General features: G+C 40.4%; 2 protein-coding genes across 12 annotated transcripts in view; one reads left to right on the plus strand and one right to left on the minus strand.

Annotated features, from left to right (window-relative positions):
- SDCCAG8 (SHH signaling and ciliogenesis regulator SDCCAG8) overlaps positions 1 to 11,711 on the minus strand; it is a 237,865-nt gene extending 226,154 nt beyond the window's left edge. For 5 of the 7 annotated variants that reach the window (XM_032389374.1, XM_032389371.1, XM_032389377.1 and 2 more), the window contains exon 1: positions 11,013 to 11,093. In XM_032389374.1, coding sequence (XP_032245265.1) covers positions 11,013 to 11,079 — 67 coding nt within the window. In that variant the 5' untranslated portion in view covers positions 11,080 to 11,093. Of the gene's footprint in view, positions 1 to 11,012 lie in introns of all 7 variants that reach the window. The other 2 variants (XM_032389373.1, XM_032389375.1) reach the window with 2 other exon arrangements.
- A 188-nt stretch (positions 11,712 to 11,899) lies between these two features.
- Positions 11,900 to 17,766, plus strand: part of CEP170 (centrosomal protein 170) — a 129,640-nt gene continuing 123,773 nt past the window's right edge. For 4 of the 5 annotated variants that reach the window (XM_032389365.1, XM_032389368.1, XM_032389369.1 and 1 more), the window contains exon 1: positions 11,900 to 12,198. The gene's annotated coding sequence lies outside the window, so the exon portion shown is untranslated. Of the gene's footprint in view, positions 12,199 to 12,501; positions 13,162 to 17,766 lie in introns of those variants that run through there. The other variant, XM_032389366.1, reaches the window with a different exon arrangement.

A 17,766-nucleotide genomic window follows, 5' to 3' on the forward strand; every position in this document is an offset into this window, starting at 1 on the left:
TTCAAATTTTGACATCTGTATTTGCAAGTTATTTTTTAATTCACTCATTAATTTACCAAGCACCTACATATATCTAAGAGGGAAATGTATGTTAGAAAAAGATGAATTCCCATGCAAATTCATCTACATCTATTATCTATTTATTTTTTTAATGTCTTATTTTTTTAAAGATTTTATATATTTATTTGAGAGACAGCGAGAGAGAGACAGAGTGCTTGAGCAGGGGGAGGGGCAGATGGAGAAGCAGACTCCCTGCTGGGCAGCGAGCCCCATGCAGGGCTAGATCCCAGGACCCTGGTATCATGACCTGAGCTGAAGGCAGATGCTTAACCGACTGAGCCACCCAGGTGCCCCTATTTCTTTTCCTTTTAAAGATTTTATTTATATATTTGAGAGACAGAGAATGCGCACATGCATGAGTGGAGTGGGGGGACAGGGGTAGAGGGAGAAGCAGACTCCCCACTGAGCAGGGAGTCTGACACAGGGCTAGATCCCAGGACCCTGAGGTCATTACCTAAGCCGAAGGCAGACACCTAAGCGACTGAGCCACCCAGGTGCCCTATTATCTATTTCAAAATGGACTCCATTGAAACAATATTTAAGATCTTCAAGGAGAGGAAATGGTACTTTCCCTAAGAAGAACAATTCAAAACAATGATGGCCAATGACAGTCTTGCTCTTCTTGCTCTTCTTTGACAACATAGGTCTATTTCTTCTTGTGTCCTCAGGAGAAAAGCTCCTCATCTTTGCTACCTATATGGGAACCCTAAGAAAGCTACAAAACAACGATCTTTTCATTACCAGTCATGGATGAAAATATATTTACAAACATATATACTACAGGACCTTGAGAAACAGATATTATTTTCTCCAAGCTCATTAATTTCAAAGTTTAGAACAGAAAAAGTAACTGTAACTCAGTAGAAAAAAATATACTACTCTATGCTACAAAATATCTGACATAGGTTGTTCACTTAGAGCAACTCCTTTCATTTCCTGATTAAACTAAAGAAAACAGGTCTTTCAGGTCAGGGTTCAACAGTGAAATTTTATTACTAACTACACAAGAGACTCACTGAATTTATCGCTACATTTCTTTCTACACACCAGTCCTATTTCCACACAGACCTTTATCTGACAGGCATTTGGAGCTGAATACTAACCAAGTGTGGCCTCCTCTTAGTCATCATGAGTTTTGTTTTTTGGGGTGGTTTGGTGTTTTTTTGTTTTGTTTTTACTCATCATGAGTTTAAGAAAAACCCGGATAAGACACATTCCTGGTTTTAGCAAAATAAGAAGTAGCAGTAGTTTTCCAACAATTTAGTATTTTCTAAAGAGATTTGTTAATGGAAAAGGAAAATCAAAGTGTTATATGATAAGAAATTTAGTTCACAGAGCTTTAGATTTACACCCGTAAATCTATGAATAAAGCACTTATCTTTATTACATCCATTAAAAAGGAAATAGAGGGCTTGACTAACATTAAAAGTATGCTCTGTGGAGCTATGAAATGATTTTACTTCTAAGATAAAGGATAATTATTTATTTAAAACCCCATTTGACTAAAAGCTAATAAGCTATATTAGGAAAAAGAAAGGAAATCTGGAAAAAATGCACAGTTGAAGATCTCTATATGTAGAGTTCTTTTATCAGATTACAATGATGGGAGAGTTTCATGAGCCCATTTAACCCCTTTTTCAATATTCTTCTTTACTCTTTTAGAATTTATGACATTCAAAGACTACGTGTTAAAATTATACTATGAAAACAGTTACGTGAAATAGTGAGATACTGAAACCAACAACTATCCCGAGGAAAAGTGATACCCAAGATATGGGCGTTTTTTGCAATCACTGACTTCGGTTAACTAGGATCAGAGAGGAAGACAGGGAATTTGCAAGAACTGTGTCCTAAAACTAAAACCAAGGAGGTAAGTGATATTTTTAAGTCATTTCAATAGTATATTTCAAAACACTCTAAATGCTCTTCAAGTGTATACATAGCAACATAATTATACACTGTAACAGACAAACAGTTAATCCTGAGGAATAATAATGCTTAGATGGTGCAAAACAGATGAAACCCTATTGCTCTTCAGCTGGAACCACTGCAACTGAAGGCCTTACAGTCCTTACAGAGAACACTACACCCCACATGCCACTATCTGCTACAAACCGGATTAGACAGGAGGTTTCTAGTTATCATTTCCTGACCCATTGCGAGTGGGCAAACTTTATCCGTCCATAGCAAGAGACGGAAAGAATACTCATTTCCCCTTCTCTCCAGAGAGCACAGTAAGAGTAGTTCACAATGCATCCTGATTTCTTCTCCCCAGCACCAACCATGGCCTGAAAATAAACTTAATTATCATTACAAACCCAAATAGGACCTCTGAATCCCAAAGCATCACAGGAACATAAAGGTAAGTAAATAATATTTCTGGAGGTCCACTATCCGAACATCAATCAGTACAATGAGCACCAAAAGTGAGCAAGCTGCTGACTGTTGGCCCATTTCAGTCTGTCTTAATCATTTTTGTAGTCCAGTTCTCCCCCTTCCCCATTCTCTCTCCCAGGTCACCATCAGGCCTCTCTTCACCAAGGGTTTTTGAACAAAAGACAAATATGTCCCAGTCTAGGTAGTATCATCACTTATATACAGACCGTGAATTATTCATGTCTCCATTCTCCATCTGCACGGGAGATGTGAACAAGAATTACCCCGGTGTCTGGGTGGGGGAAACACTCCCCAGGCAGCACCCAGCTGTCTCTGAGAAACCATGTAATACCTCCCTAGGCTGAGACGAGAGAGGCACCGCAGTTCTTAAAACAAGCCGAGACCAGGGCAGACAAGCAGGAAAATGACACCGCAGCAAGATAAGAGATATATGTGTCTGTCCACACTTGACTGGGCCTCAGCTAGTTCAGAAGACTGCTGTCACTGTTTACTAGGGGACTGACAGCTAGGACAACCAAGATAAAAACAGTCTAATCTGAAGTCAGACAAAGCCAGCCTTGGAAATGACAATTACAACAGCAAAGGGGATTAAAAGTAATGTGCAGAAATGAAAAAAATCTAAAAAAATTCTATCATAAAAGAAAAGACTCTAATAGCCGAAAAATGTGCTAAAGAGGTTGGTGCCGGGAGTGAAAGATAATCTGAACAAGAATGTCAACGTCTTAAGAAAGCAGTGGCCGGAAGGTCATTGAGGATGTGTGGATGCTGGCAAATCAAGGAGATGGGCTATATACATTACGAAGGATACACCAGGTATGTTTTGGGCACCAACTGGAAGGATTTATGCACCCGTCACTTTCCACTGATAAAGAAGTAATCCTAGGCAGACTGGCAGAACATGGGTAAAATCACCAGCCAGGACAATCAGTATCCTTAACTGTAATTACTCTCAAGTATGATTCTTGTAGAACAAAGGTTATGAGCAAAGCCTTGCTACTTCTAGATCACGGTTTCCCAGCCTAGCACTCTTGACATTTGCACCCAATAGTTCTTTATTATAAGGAGCTGTGTTGTGTGTATATAGCAGCTTCCCTCGCCTCTACCCACTAGATGCCAGTAGAAACCAACCCCCCCCCACCACCAGTTGTGACAACCGAAAATGTCTCTGTACATTACCAAATGCCCCCTGGGTGGAAAAATCAACCCTGGTTGAGAACCAGTGATTTAGATAAATAAAACAGGATAGCTAGTGTTCAGGTTTGGATGTTTTTTTTTCCAAATTTTTATTTAATTTCTAGTTAGGTAACATACAGTGCAATACTGGTTTCAGGAGTACAATTCAGTGATTCATCACTTACATACAACATCCAGTGCTCATCACATGACAAAGTGCCCTCCTTAATACTCATCACCTATCTAGTCCATCCCCCACCCACCTCCCTCCATCAAACCTCAGTTTGTTCTCTACCTTTAATTATGTCAATTGCACTACTCGGTATTAACCCAGAGGATACAAAAATACAGATTTGAAGGGGTACATGCTCCCTGATGTTTACAGCAGCATTATCGACCATGTCAGAATTGAGGAGAGGTTTCCCGCATTACTACATTATAACTACAGCCACCTCTTAATGAAAAATGGGCAGGACAGGGAGCTGGTCAGCCACAGCGCACAAGCCACGACCATCACTGCCATGAGGGGCACTTCTGATCCAGGTGTTAGGAGAGTGTTATACCTGCTGTAATCAAGAACTTGAAATTCATATTTAGCTTCATACTGTTTCAAGGCCTAACACATGAAGCAATAGTTACCCTTCAAAGCCCATCTTTCAGAGCCACCTTAGGTGATCGTCCCTATAAATATTCTAGTGGGTCTTGATGGAGAACACCCTGCCCGCCCACCCCGCCCATCAAGATTGCTTTGGCCAAGTGCACGAGCCCATTACAAGCTACTTTCTGTACCTTTTGACCCTGAGAGGAGTATCACTAAGTGAAAAGGTAGAAAACCTCAGCACATACTGGGGAAGTGATCAGAGCATACATTTATAAACATCCCAAGAGAAAATATAATTATTCTCAGTATCTCAATAGCTTGGAATTAACTTAATCCCCTTTTCTGCCCAAGAACATGTGAAAATGCCCTTACAATTTCATAACACTGAACCACTGTTTTGGTTCTAAATTATTCTAAGGATGACTATTTACTTATAAAATCAGTTTTTACTGGCTTTTCTTTTCTGGCTGCTAAGTCCGGTCCTTTGCCTATTTTACCTCATCAGTTGTGGGGAAGGAAAAATGGGAATCTACTAGCTTTTGTTATTCTGGTTAAAAAATGGTCATAACAGTTAAAACTACTAAGAAAAGCCATTACAGCAGATAAAACAAAAAAAATGAATATATGTAATCTAAATTTTATTAACAAAAAAATAAACTCAGCTGTTTACTAATTTCATTTGCATTCCCAATCCTTATTTATTAATAGCCAAACTGTTCCATTTCTTTAATTCTGAGAAGAGAGAGTTGTTGCAGTCTGCACTGAAATACCAAAATAATTTTCTCATTTCATAATCAATGCTTCCAGGGGCTTTATTACATTGTTGCCTGTCTTGGTCACAGTAAGGCTGATAGTAAAACAAACCAATAAGCAAACACTAGCTGTGGAGTATGTGTGTGCACACGCACGCATGTGTTTATGCACATACAGTGTACATGGCAAAGAATATAAAAACATTAAGAAAACACTCAAGAAAAGCAAAAACAAAAAGAAGAAATACAAGTTTGATAAGTAAAATTGAGAAAAAGAACTTTACTTAAATTGCACACATGTTTTCTTAAGTTTATGAAAAGTCCAGATGATATCACTGCTGGCTAGCTCAGTGACTACAGTATTGGCAAGTAAGATTAACGCAGGCCTTCTACAGATGTGAGCCCTTCCCTGGAAGGGAAAAAACAAAAAACAAAACCAAAACACTTTGTAGGATTTGGGTAGATGTGTCAATCATATATAAGTAAAATATATCAATATTATCTTTGGTTTTCTCAAACTAGGGCAATTTACAAAGAAACAATCACCCCTCAAAGTATACATTTTTTCCCCATATTCAAGCTCTCACTTTCTATGGACCTAGTTCCACTCCTTTCTCTCATTTTTATAAGATAGAAACATAACTTTTATCATTCACACAGTCCAATCAGCGCTGGTGGAAGGGATATTAGAGATGCAGGAGTCTGAAAGAAATGCCTGCAGGGGGAACCAGGTTCTCAGGTGTATTTTGCTAACCAAGTGTGTGAGGAAGGGAGAAGAAAAAGAAAGAAATTGGAATGTTTTTATTTATTTTATTTTTTTAAAGATTTTATTTGTTTATTTGAGAGAGAGAGAGAGAGAACACGTCCATGAGTGGGGGTTGCACAGGGAGAGGAAGAGAGAGGATCTCAAGCAGACTCTGAGCTGAGCGTGGGGCCCAACACAGGGCTCAATCTCATACCCCTGAGATCATGACCTGAGCCGAAACCAACAGTTGGACACTTAACTGACTGAGCCACCCAGGTACCCCAGAAATTGGAATGTTTTTAAAGAAAGCATAAACTGCCCAGTTTGGCCATAGGCCTTACCATTCCCTAGTGTCTTCCATAGACTCCATCACAGATTTTGTCACCTGCTTGGGTCCTAAAGGCAGTAATTCTGTCACCTCCTCCAAACTTTTCCTTTTACAGACAAGGGAACAAGAATCTAAGAACAGTTTACTGTCTTGCCTAAGGTGACACGGATGGTTATCAGTAAAGCTACAGTCAAATTTTAGTGGCCTGGCTCCTAGTTCCACATTCTCCGCTCTGACTCCACCATACTCTTACGCAAATTCGATCTAGAGCCCAGAATACCAAAATGTTGAAAGAGAAAGAGGAACTAGCATACAAAATGCATATGGAAAATAATGATGTATTCTTGTCACAGTCTATGTTTGTTCCATATTTCTTTATGTCCCCTTCCAAAGGTGGTTAGGACCTAGGTGAATAGACGAGTCACATACACAGTGTTGTTGATACAACTGAACCTATAGCTAACACCTGCAGCAATAAACTAGACATGATTCTGTTAAGAATGGGACACTGCTTTTCCAACAAGTTCTCTCCTTTATATTATCATATTCCTACATTCAGGGCACAGAACTTAAAACAGCCTGGATTCCCTGTTACATTGGTTTTTCTGACCCTTTCTTGGCTGCATACTAGTTCATTTTATACCTTGTGGCCTTTGTACAATGATGTGTTGGATTTAAATGAGAGGAGGGGTATGTGCTACTCTCCCCAGTTCCCAATATAGTTCTCAACCATTCTGTGGGTCTTGAATGCTAGCTGCCTACATTCACTATAAAGACAATGAACACCTAGCCATCCTGCCAGGAGACCTCCCAAGTCACTTCCACTTCTAGATTCAACTCCGTGATTCCCAGGGTACCTGTTTTCCCCACACTGGAATCTTTCAGATCATCTACTGTGAAGCAATAATATTATAGATCTGTGGGGCAATGAAGCCTTCTCATTTTTGTCAGACTGCTTACTCTGAAGGAGAGTCACTAAATCTCTCTAATTTCTTTTTTTTTTTTTAAAGATTTTGTTTATTTATTTGAGAGAGAGAGAATGAGAGAGAGAGCACATGAGAGGGGGGAGGGTCAGAGGGAGAAGCAGACTCCCTGCCGAGCAGGGAGCCCGATGCGGGACTCGATCCAGGGACTCCAGGATCATGACCTGAGCCGAAGGCAGTCGCTTAACCAACTGAGCCACCCAGGCGCCCCTAAATCTCTCTAATTTCTTACAATAAGGGCACAAACAATTCAAAACAAGAGATACCCTTAGAGGGGATAAAGAGTGAATACACTTGGAAAGTGTAAGGAAGGAAAGGATAAGAGGGGAGTGCGAAGTATGCCAATGAGCTCCCTCTTTCCATGGCTGCTCTAGGATCACGAGTCAAGGAGAGACAAGAATTCCACTCAGGTTTTAAAAGAAAGAAAGCACGGGCGCCTGGATGGTGCAGTTGGTTAAGCCTCCACCTCTTGGTTTCAGCTCAGGTCATGATCTCAGGGTAGTGAGATCAAGCCCCTTGTTGGGCTCTGCACTCAGCACAGAGTCTGCTTGAGATTCTCTCTGCCCCTCTCCCTCTGCCCCTCCTCAACCTCTCAAATAAATAAATCTTTAAAAAATAAAAATAAAAGAAAGCAGCTTTGACTCTGCCTTTCAAATCAGAACTTCAAAGTCTTGGGACACCTGGATGGCTCTGTTGGTTAAGTCTCTGCGTTCAGCTCAGGCCCTGATCCCGGGATCCTGGGATTAAGTCCCACATCAGGATCCTTGCTCCTTGGTGCTCCCCCTGCTTGTGCGCTCACTCTCTCTCTCTCTCACAAATAAATAAAATAAAATCTAAGAAGAAAAACCCTTGAAATTCTTAATATACTTATAACAGTACTTAAAATTACATTTAAAGTAATGAGGAAAAGCTATAAAAATGAGGAATTAGCATAGAAAACTGTGAAAGCATTTTGCATTTTTATGTGGCTACTTCCTGGCTGAATATAAATGAAGGGATATTAATAATAATTACACGTACAGTTATTTAGGAACCAGAGGGATAACATGTGAGGAAAGACCAAGAATACTTATTAGCCTTTGTTGAAACATGAACTAGGCAAAACATTTTGGGGAAGTAATGGCAGATAGACAAAACCAAACAAAGCAACAAAACCAAACCAAGATAAAACAAAAGAATTTCAAATTACATTTTATCTGATTGTATAGTAACACAATTCTCAAGACATTAGGCACAAACACTTAAAATAATGAAGTTCCACATGTAAAATAATGCCACCATATTTTGTTTATTCAGAAACACAAATTTTGACTTCAAAGGGAATTACCCTATTCAAAAGGGCTAATGTATATGTGTGAAGCAAAGAACTTCTGATTGTGCTTTAACTCAGGATTAGCTGTTTCCTTCCATAAGCTGTTATATAAACTAAGTAAACATAAAAGTTAAAATGCTACTAAATAAATAATAAAATAAGTCCTGAAAACCCACAAAATGACAGGTTCCATTTCCTGATTCATTGTTAAAGCCATCACTTAAAAAAAAAAAAGTTAACTTTTTTCTCTGCTTCATGTTTGCTTTTGATTATGTTTTTACTATCTTATATTGTTGTCACACTAAACTTAAAATTTATTTTAAAATATATCTGTGAATGAAAACTCTCCACTCTATATATAAATTACTGAAAGCAGCACTTGTTTGAAATTAACCACCTTATTGCATTAAAAAGCCCAATATTAAGCTCCCACTGCTTACATAAGGTTCAAAATAAGGTAAAAGGAGGCGAAGTATTTGCAGAAACGTGTAACGGAAAACAAATTTTTACCAGCCTCCAAAAATCACTCATTATCATTGTGCACAGCGCACGTCCTGCTTTCAAATGAAAAGTCAGAAGTGGATATTTCTGTATCTAACAGCTCTTGAAACATCAGTAGGCTGATGAAAATATTCATCAAGACCAATTATTTTACTCTTGCAGTTTGAGTACTGAGAATGTTGACAGTTTATAACACTGTTGACAGATGGAAACAATACATAATAACGCTTTCAAAATCTAGAGTCACTAGAAGATAAACTTTCTAATCTCCTCGAAAAATCTTCACTTTGCTGCAAGTACCAATTATAAATAGCAGCTAACATTTTTTTTTTTTAAAGATTTTATTTATTTATTTGAGAGAGAGAGAATGAGAGACAGAGAGCACGAGAGGGAAGAGGGTCAGAGGGAGAGGCAGACCCCCCGTCAAGCAGGGAGCCCGATGCGGGACTCGATCCCAGGACTCCAGGATCACGACCTGAGCCGAAGGCAGTCGCTTAACCAACTGAGCCACCCAGGCGCCCAATAGCAGCTAACATTTAAGGAGTGCTTATGTGCCAAGCACTTATCTTTACCCTTATTCTCTATCATAGTAATCTGTAATTATTTTGTTTATTTTCTTTCTCCCCCACTAATCCAGAGGCTCCATGGTCACAGGGACTCTGTCTACTTCTTTATTGTATCCCCAGCATCTAGCACACCTTACACATAGTAGGTGACATTTTTAAATGACTCATTGTTCTAAACATTTATTTTTTTAAAAGATTTTATTTATTTATTAGAGAGAGAGAAAGCACAAGCAGGAGGAGTGGCAGGCAGAGGGAGAGAAAGAAGCAGGCTCCTCACTTAGCAGAGAGCCCCATGTGGGGCTCGATCCCAGGACCCCAGGATCATGACCTGAGCCGAAGACAGACGCTTAACTGACTGAGCCACCCAGGCGCCCCTGTTCTAAACACTTTAAATAATTTTTTAAAACTGTTGGTCATGGGTGCCTGGGTGGCTCAGGTCATGATCCCAGGGTACTGGGATCGAGTTCTGCGTCGGGCTACTTGCTCAGCGGAGAGTCTGCTTCTCCCTCTCCCTCTGCCCCTACCCCTGCTCATGCTCACACGCTCTCTCTCTCTCTCAAATAAACAAAATCCTTAAAAAAAAATAAAACTGTTGGTTATGATCTAGAGGGTTAAGAAAATGCAAAAGAATAGAGTGTATTATTTAGTAGAATATTCTCCAACGAAACTTTTATATGTCCCATATAAAATGTATTTACCAATGGGTAACAGTAAAAAAAAAAAAAAAAAAGGCTGAAAATCACTGCTTTACGTGGATTATTTCATTTGCTCCTCACAATAACCCTGTAGACAATACCACAACTTCCTCTTTAAAATAACAGTACTGAGATTTCCAGATAGTATGTATGATGTCCAAGATGACAGAGCTATCTATAAGTACAAACATCACTTCTATAAAGTCTCACTGATAGGGAACCACACTAAAAAAATCTGAATTAACCAAATGAGGTTTCAGTAATAATAACTGTGACATGATTCGTGAAGAAAAAAATAGGCTTTTAAGGCAGTCAGTCCTAACTAAATTTAATACCTGGTTCTGCCACTAACCAGCTGTGTGGACTCAACCTCTCTGCACCTTGATTTCTCCATGTGTAAAAGAGGGATATTCATAACGTTGCTATAATTTTAAATGATTTGATGTATGTAAATAGCCTAGGCCACTAAATGGAAGCTTTTGTGATTAAATAATTAGTATTTTCTTTTTCCTGGTCCGATAAATCTTCAGCCCATCACACCACTATCTGAATGTGTAAAAAGCGTGAATCAGGAATCTACTGGATTAAACAGCAAATTATGGGAAGTGGGCAAGAGAGGACTAGAGCCACCCAAGGGTTTCTGCTGGCCGTGGGTGAGAAAGATGCCTAAGTCAAGCTCAGGGAGTTGGTTCAGGTAACCACGGGAATCAAGGGAAACAACTCTGCTTAACCGTAAATACAAACACAAACTATTTCATCTTGCTCAAAGATCACAGCACCATCCATCTTCTTCCTCTGTGTCCTGGCTGGGGCCGAACCAAGGAAACGCCCCTGGTCAGCTCCTGCCCACTAGGCCCTGGTACCCAGGGGCTAGGGCGCAGAGCTTCGGTGCAACTCACCCCGGAGACTCCGTTGATACTGCCCCAGAATCTCCTCCAGGGTAGAGTTCTCCGGGGACTTCGCCATGCACAGAGCCGGGGCCCAGAGATGGGAGTCACGTGGGGAAGTGTCCAGTGTCGCCCTTCGGAGAACAGGAGGCCTTGGCGCCGGAGAAGCACCCGCCTGCTTCCAGCCGCTGCTGTCATTGGGGAGCATGGAACCCCGGACGGAGCTCGCGGGGGGCCCTTCCCACCCAGTGGCCCTCATGCTGGACGTCGGGAGTTGTAGTCCGCAGGCTGCGGGCTTGCAGTCACGAGATTCCTAAAAGGCCCTTCCAACTATACTACAGTTCCCAGAGGACATCGCGCCACAAGCTTTGGCGGTTTGGCGGCCAGATCCGGTTGCCAAGAGACTGCTTGGAGGCTCCGCCCTTTTTCTGTAGCTCAGGCTAGCTCAGTCCTGCCTTTATCCCATCCTGCTGTTTGGACCATCCAACCGACAAAAAGAGCTCACTGAAGGCCTTGACTCTCCTGTTTGGTAGTTTGCGGTTGGTCCTTGAGTCTTCTCAAGGACACAAATAACAAGTTCTCCACCCTTCAGCCGCGACATTTGCCAAAATGTCCAAATAAATTCTCAAGAAAAAGAAGCTTTAAATCTCCCAAACAGCCAAGGTTTTGAAGGCATCCGACACTACAAATCCTAGCATGCCCAGCAACCAGACCTCCACTTGGAGTTGGCGCACTGCCCTCTGGGAACTGTAGTCCTTTTTAGTTGCGGTCCCGGCTAACGCCAGAGTCCTCCTCATTGTTCAAGCTGGTCTTTGGAGCACGCCTGCGCAATAGGCAGCTGGAGAAGCCTTTGGGTGAGACCCTCCGCACAGCCCCTTTTCATTGTCTGCGTTTGGCGCCTGCGCAGTAAGAGATCGTTGGGCCTGGGCCGGCCGAAGGGATAGGGCCGGGTTCCTCGCCCTTTCCTCAGGCGCCTGCGCACTGGGCGGCCGCTTTTTGCCGTTACCGCTATGTGCGGGGCGTGTGTGGAATAACGTTATTGCCCAGCGGAGCTCGGGGCCGGGAGCTCGACCGTAGCTGCAGCGACGACGACAGCGCCGACGAGGACGACTGGGTGGGGGGAGGACGGCGTGCGAGAGACTCACGGGACGCGACGCGCCCCGCCTCCCCCGTCCGGTCCCTCTCTCAGCGGTGAGGGGTAAGTGATGCGCTCAGCTGCTCGGGTAGGCGCTGTCCCTGCCGCCGCCGCTACTTCCCCACAACCTCCTGGGTTTGCAGCGGGGGCTCGGGGCGCGGCCGGGGGCGGCCGGGGGTGCTGGGCCGGGCGGCGAAGGGGGCGCTTCCCCGCTGCTCCGCGCGGCGCCGCCACCTCCTCCCCCCCCCCCCCCGCCCGGCACCCGACCCGGGGCTCGTCGGGGCCGCCCCTCCCCTCCCCCACCCTGCCCCCAGCTCCACCCGCTGTCCCTCCGGGCCGGTGGCCGCCGCCTCTTCCCGAGAAGGTCTTGAATCATTTCAGCCCTCTCTCGGCTTTGTGCAGTCGTCCCCCCTGCGCCGTAGCAGCTTGCTAGGGGTGCGGGCGGAGCACTGGAGGGGAATGGCTGCGTTGCCGCTGGGGAAGGGATTTTTCCCCGATCCGAGCAGCTAACAGTGCGGGGCCTTTTTGTGAGGTTGGTTGGGGATGTGGGGCGGTTTGGAGGAGGTGAGGCCAGGCGCCCTCTGGACGCGGTTGGAGGGCGTGGAAGACGTGGTGTCACGCACCCTGCCAGGCGACTGCACCCGCGCTGGCTCTGGCTCCGTAGTAAACCCGGGGGAGGAGACAGCGGCTTCCTGTCGGCTTCATTGTCCTAAGATTCAAATGTGGGGTTTTGGTATGCTTCCCTTCGTTTTATGCCTGACACAGGGCGGGAAGACGTGGGATTCGTGTCCTAAGTTATGGAATCTCTGGGGTTTTTTTGGGGGTGGTCGTGTTTAGTAGGGCTTTGGGGATTTATTTGAAGAATGTAAGCCCCTGGAAGACAGGGACGGTGTCTGCCCAAGCATTGCCAAGGTGATCATCGATATGAAATTACTAGATGGCGATGAAGACTGGACTTAGAAAGAGCCCGACGACGAGGCTGTTGTGTAGCAGGGAAATGAACCAGCAGAATTGTTTTTTCATTGGGTGGGTAACGCGTTCGCGTTCCTAAGGGAATAGATGAGGCCACATCTTTCCGTTTTGTTTTTTGAGCAGTCAAAACAAAAAACAGGCCCAGTACATTTCTGTTTCTGATTTTGTTTATTCATACTTCCATTCTCTTAATGAAAATTCACTCATTTGGGAGAAATGTGGTGGGGCAGATGATCGTTGATTCAGAATGCATCTTTTAAAATGATTTCATCTTAAGCTTTCAATGCTTACAACCGTTTGCTGGCGTTAAAACAAGCGGAAGAAAGAATGAAGCAGGATGGGGAGGAGCGGGTGGAGGGATAATGGGAGAGGAGAGAGTTACATTGTGAATACTGTATCTAGATCTTCACTGATACAACCCTAGCTGGATAGGCTTCAAAAATTTAGTAATTCAGTTCTGGAAATACTACATTGCAAGGTACAAATAATTTTGTATTTTTTCTACCATTATTTTTTTTTTAAGATTTTATTTATTTATTTGAGAGAGAGAGACAGCAAGAGAGGGAACACAAGCAGGGGGAGTGGGAGAGGGAGAAGCAGGCTTCCCGCCCAGCAGGGAGCCGGACGTGGGGCTGGATCCCAGGACCCTGGGACCATGACCTGAGCTGAAGGCAGACGCTTAACTGACTGAGCTACCCCGTGCCCCTTTCTACCATTATTTTTAAAAAAGTAAAACCCAAGGCTGTTTTTCGTCCTTCCTAACTTTGTAGATATCGTAGAATTTTGGTGTTTTAAAACTCAAGAATCTAAGTGCACTTGACGTAAGAGGAAGACACTGAAACTTGGAAAGTTAACTGAATTGTCTGTCCAAGTGTCACTGCTAATGAAAGGCAGAGCCAAATAAAACCAAGATCTGTTCCTGCAGTGGGCTCTTTTGGTGTTGTCCGTTAGTCCCCCTGCCCTGTGAAAATTTATGGAAAGCTTCTCTACATGCTCCTTGAGTTGTCTTCAACAATCAAGTTCATTGATACCCTTGTTGTATTAATCTAGTCCTTTTCCTTGTGATGCAAAAATAATTCTACTGAAGTGGAGCCTTAGTTTTATAAATTACCTTACAATATAAGGAGAGATGCTCTAACATGGGCTTTTCATAAAAAAAAAAAAAAAAAAAAAACACCTCTTGGAAGTTTTTCCCTACTACTTATTAGTAACCATATTTTAATATTATTTCCTGATATTCAGTAGAATTTTATGGTATGATGAACTCTATAAGCTCAGTTAAAAATAAAATTGCCATGTAACAAGAATGTGGAGAAGAATGTCTCCATTTTATATTTAATTCTGTAATTATGGCCTGAATGTAGTGTAGTGAAATTATCCCTTTCCTTAATTCAGTGTGAAGTTCATTTTTCTTCAATTAGTGAATTATATTATTTTCAACTTAACTCACCTTGAGAAAAATACCGAAATTTTTATCAAAATTAAATGTATGTTTTTTCATTGAGTTGCTTTTGACAAAGTGCTCTTTTTTCTTTATAATCTTACCCTTTAATTCTACAATGCATTTTAATAGACTTTTTAAAAAGAATTTATTAACATGCCCTTTTAAATTTTAGCTTACTTAGAGATAATCTAGTTAAATTCAGCATGTGGAATTATATTAAATCAAACTTTAAATGTATTTTATTGGTAAATTTCATTGTTCTCAATTACTTTGGAAATAACCATCTTCATGTTTTCTATCTTAGCATTAGAATAATGAAATTTAGACTGTAAAATTATCATACATTATGCCCATTAATGCAAATATCAGTGTTTTTAAAAATTCTATGCTTAGTGATTTGTTTTATTTATTCCTAGTATCAGTTTTTTTCTTTTTATCACTGAAGAAAGAACTAGTTTTATTGTTGCATCTGATAGTAATCAGATATCACTCATCTAGTACTGAATACTGCCTGTGTTTAAACTTGTTAACGTTTTTTATTCAACAAAATTATACTCCCGTAAAATAATTTTTAGTATTTTAATTTGTAATGATTGATTTTGAGCAGTGTCCTAGTCTAATAAATATCTAACAGACAGCAATGTACTAAATTGCCAACTAATCTGTACAGTTGCAAATTATTACGGAAGTATAACAAAAGAGCAATTAGATACCATCTGAAAAATCCTTGGTGGTTATATAATATGGAGGAGAACGTTGAGTGTTGTTATATTTCAGTAAGAAATGAACTTCTTCTTATGGGGAGAAACCTCAGACCATTTTTATTTCATTAATTTTTGTTAATAACCAAGATTTCCAATAATCAACTACACTTGGTGAAATGGGATTTAATTTATTTACTTAAATATTTTTTGAGGGAAGTGCTCAGCAATGAGTTAGCTGGTGTGGGCAATACAAAAGAATAAGACATCTGTCTGGTAGTAGAGTTGGTTAAACTAGACATATAGTTTAGTTAAACTAGACTGTATGTCTAGTTTAATTGAATGATTATGCAACAGTATATCTATATTATACCTTTTTTTTGGCCAAAATGAATGACATGGTCAATATATACTGAAGGTAAAGCCCTCTTTTATGTCAAACAAAGGTAGAAAAGAAACGAACAAAAGCAAGGTTAAAGAAAACCCTTCAAAAATTACATACAGATAGGGATTATACAAAACATGGAAGGGGAAAAGAATCTCAAGTATGCATTGCTTAAGTTTGAGAAACAATATGAGACATAGCAGAGAATAAGTCATTATTTGAGTATATTAATAAGCAGTAAGTAATATAGAACATATTACCCTTTAGGACATGATATTTATTGAATAAATAACTAATATCTACCACGTATTGAAACCTACTATGTATCAGGCAGTGTATGTGTGTGTGTGTGTGTAATTCATGCAACAGTCTTGTATATAAGGTATAAATTTACACACTTAAATTTGAGAATATTTGAAGCCTAGAGTTAGTGAATAATTTTGCCTCTGTGTCATGGCTCTAAGTGGTAGAGCCTATAACTGAACCTTTGTCTTTTTGACAAAGGCCCAAATTCTTTCCATTCATCCTTTTTGGTAAATTAAGAAAGCAAACTGTACTCTTTTCTGATTCACAAAATTTTAGAATTAGAGGAGACTTTAGAGTCATCTGGTATAGTGTGCCTTTTACTACTCATATCCCTGAGATCTTACTGAGTCCAACTTCTCCAAGAACAATACTTTCATGAACAAAGAGGCATAGGATGTCTCATTTAGCTTTTGGAAAGTATAATAGGAAGATTTTAATTAAATGGGGCTGGTATCTGCTTTAACTATATAACTTCTCCCCATTGGTTGTAGTTCTGTTATAAGAGTAAGATACAGTAAGGTATTTCTTTGCTCGGTTTTCTCTTTTCTAAATTAAATATTATAACCCTTACAACTTCATATGATACTGATATTGTTTCCTTTACCTTTCTCATCTCTTGTCAACTAGATTGAGTTTTGTCAGTACTGTTCTTTTTGTTCTGATCTAGTTTTTATATTTAATTCTGTAATTACGGCCTGAATGTAGTGTAGTGAAATTACCATTTCCTTAATTCAAGCTATACACTTGTGTTTATGGTCTAAAATTTTGTTAACTCTTTAATAACAGTGATATCTTTGCTAGTTCTAAGCAAAGAAAAATGAGAGAAAAATGTTATATGGCTTTTCAAGTTATTGTCATGCAATTCAAGGGATTTGAGTTTCTGTATTTCTACCTTTCTAATGTTAAAATGACCTCTCTTTATGAAATGATAGTTTTAGTCTGTGGTAAGTTTCTTTTAATATTTGCCTTGGGTTTTTTTGTATTGGTTTGATTCTTAAATGAACAATAAAAAGTTGGCAAGCTTATGTTGTTTTTCATTTTGTTTTTTGAAAACTTGGAAACCACTGATGTAGTCAACATAAGCCAGTGTTTTTTTTATTTTAAGATTTTCCCCATTCTGTATGTATACATCGATGATTTTTTGAAACAGTGTTAAGCTTTAACCCTTTCAGATACCATCTCCTTGAATATAGCTATAGTTAAAACTTGTTGAGATCTTCTCGAATCATGATTCTGTCATCCAAGGGATTAGCTTCCCTTCCTGGCTTTTGACATTTATAAATTTAACAAGCCAGCCCTCTTATGTCTTCATCCTGGCCATGTACTGGACATAGCTGAGGACAAAGCCATGCAGATTTATAAATAGAGTAAATGTAACATAAATAAAATATCCTTGAGAAAAGAGGCGACACAAAGATAATGAAAACCATTTGAATGTTTTTTGTTTTTAATTAAGGAGAAAACCATTATATTCTCCAGTACTGAAGGAGTTGGTTAAAGCTTACAGTCTGTTGGGTGATACGGATAATTACACAAATAGTGAGTCAAGTAAGCATAGGTGCTATGAAGAAAATGTGGAGTAAGGGGATAGACTGTGATGGAGGACTGCTATTTTTCATTTGTTTTTAAGTAGTCCCTCAGAATATTCAAATGGTTCAAAAAAATCAAACTATTTTAAAAACAACTATTGTGAAAAATCCTCCTACCCCTCACCTTGTTTGCCAAGTTAGCACTTTCCCTAATCCAATAAGTAATGTTTTATTATTTATTCTGTATCATTCCAGTGAATTTTTTTTCAAGTTAAGCAAATATATATACTTAGC

This window comes from Phoca vitulina, unplaced genomic scaffold (genome assembly GCF_004348235.1).
Source record: "Phoca vitulina isolate PV1807 unplaced genomic scaffold, GSC_HSeal_1.0 scaffold54, whole genome shotgun sequence".
NCBI classification, from domain to species: Eukaryota; Metazoa; Chordata; class Mammalia; order Carnivora; family Phocidae; genus Phoca; species Phoca vitulina.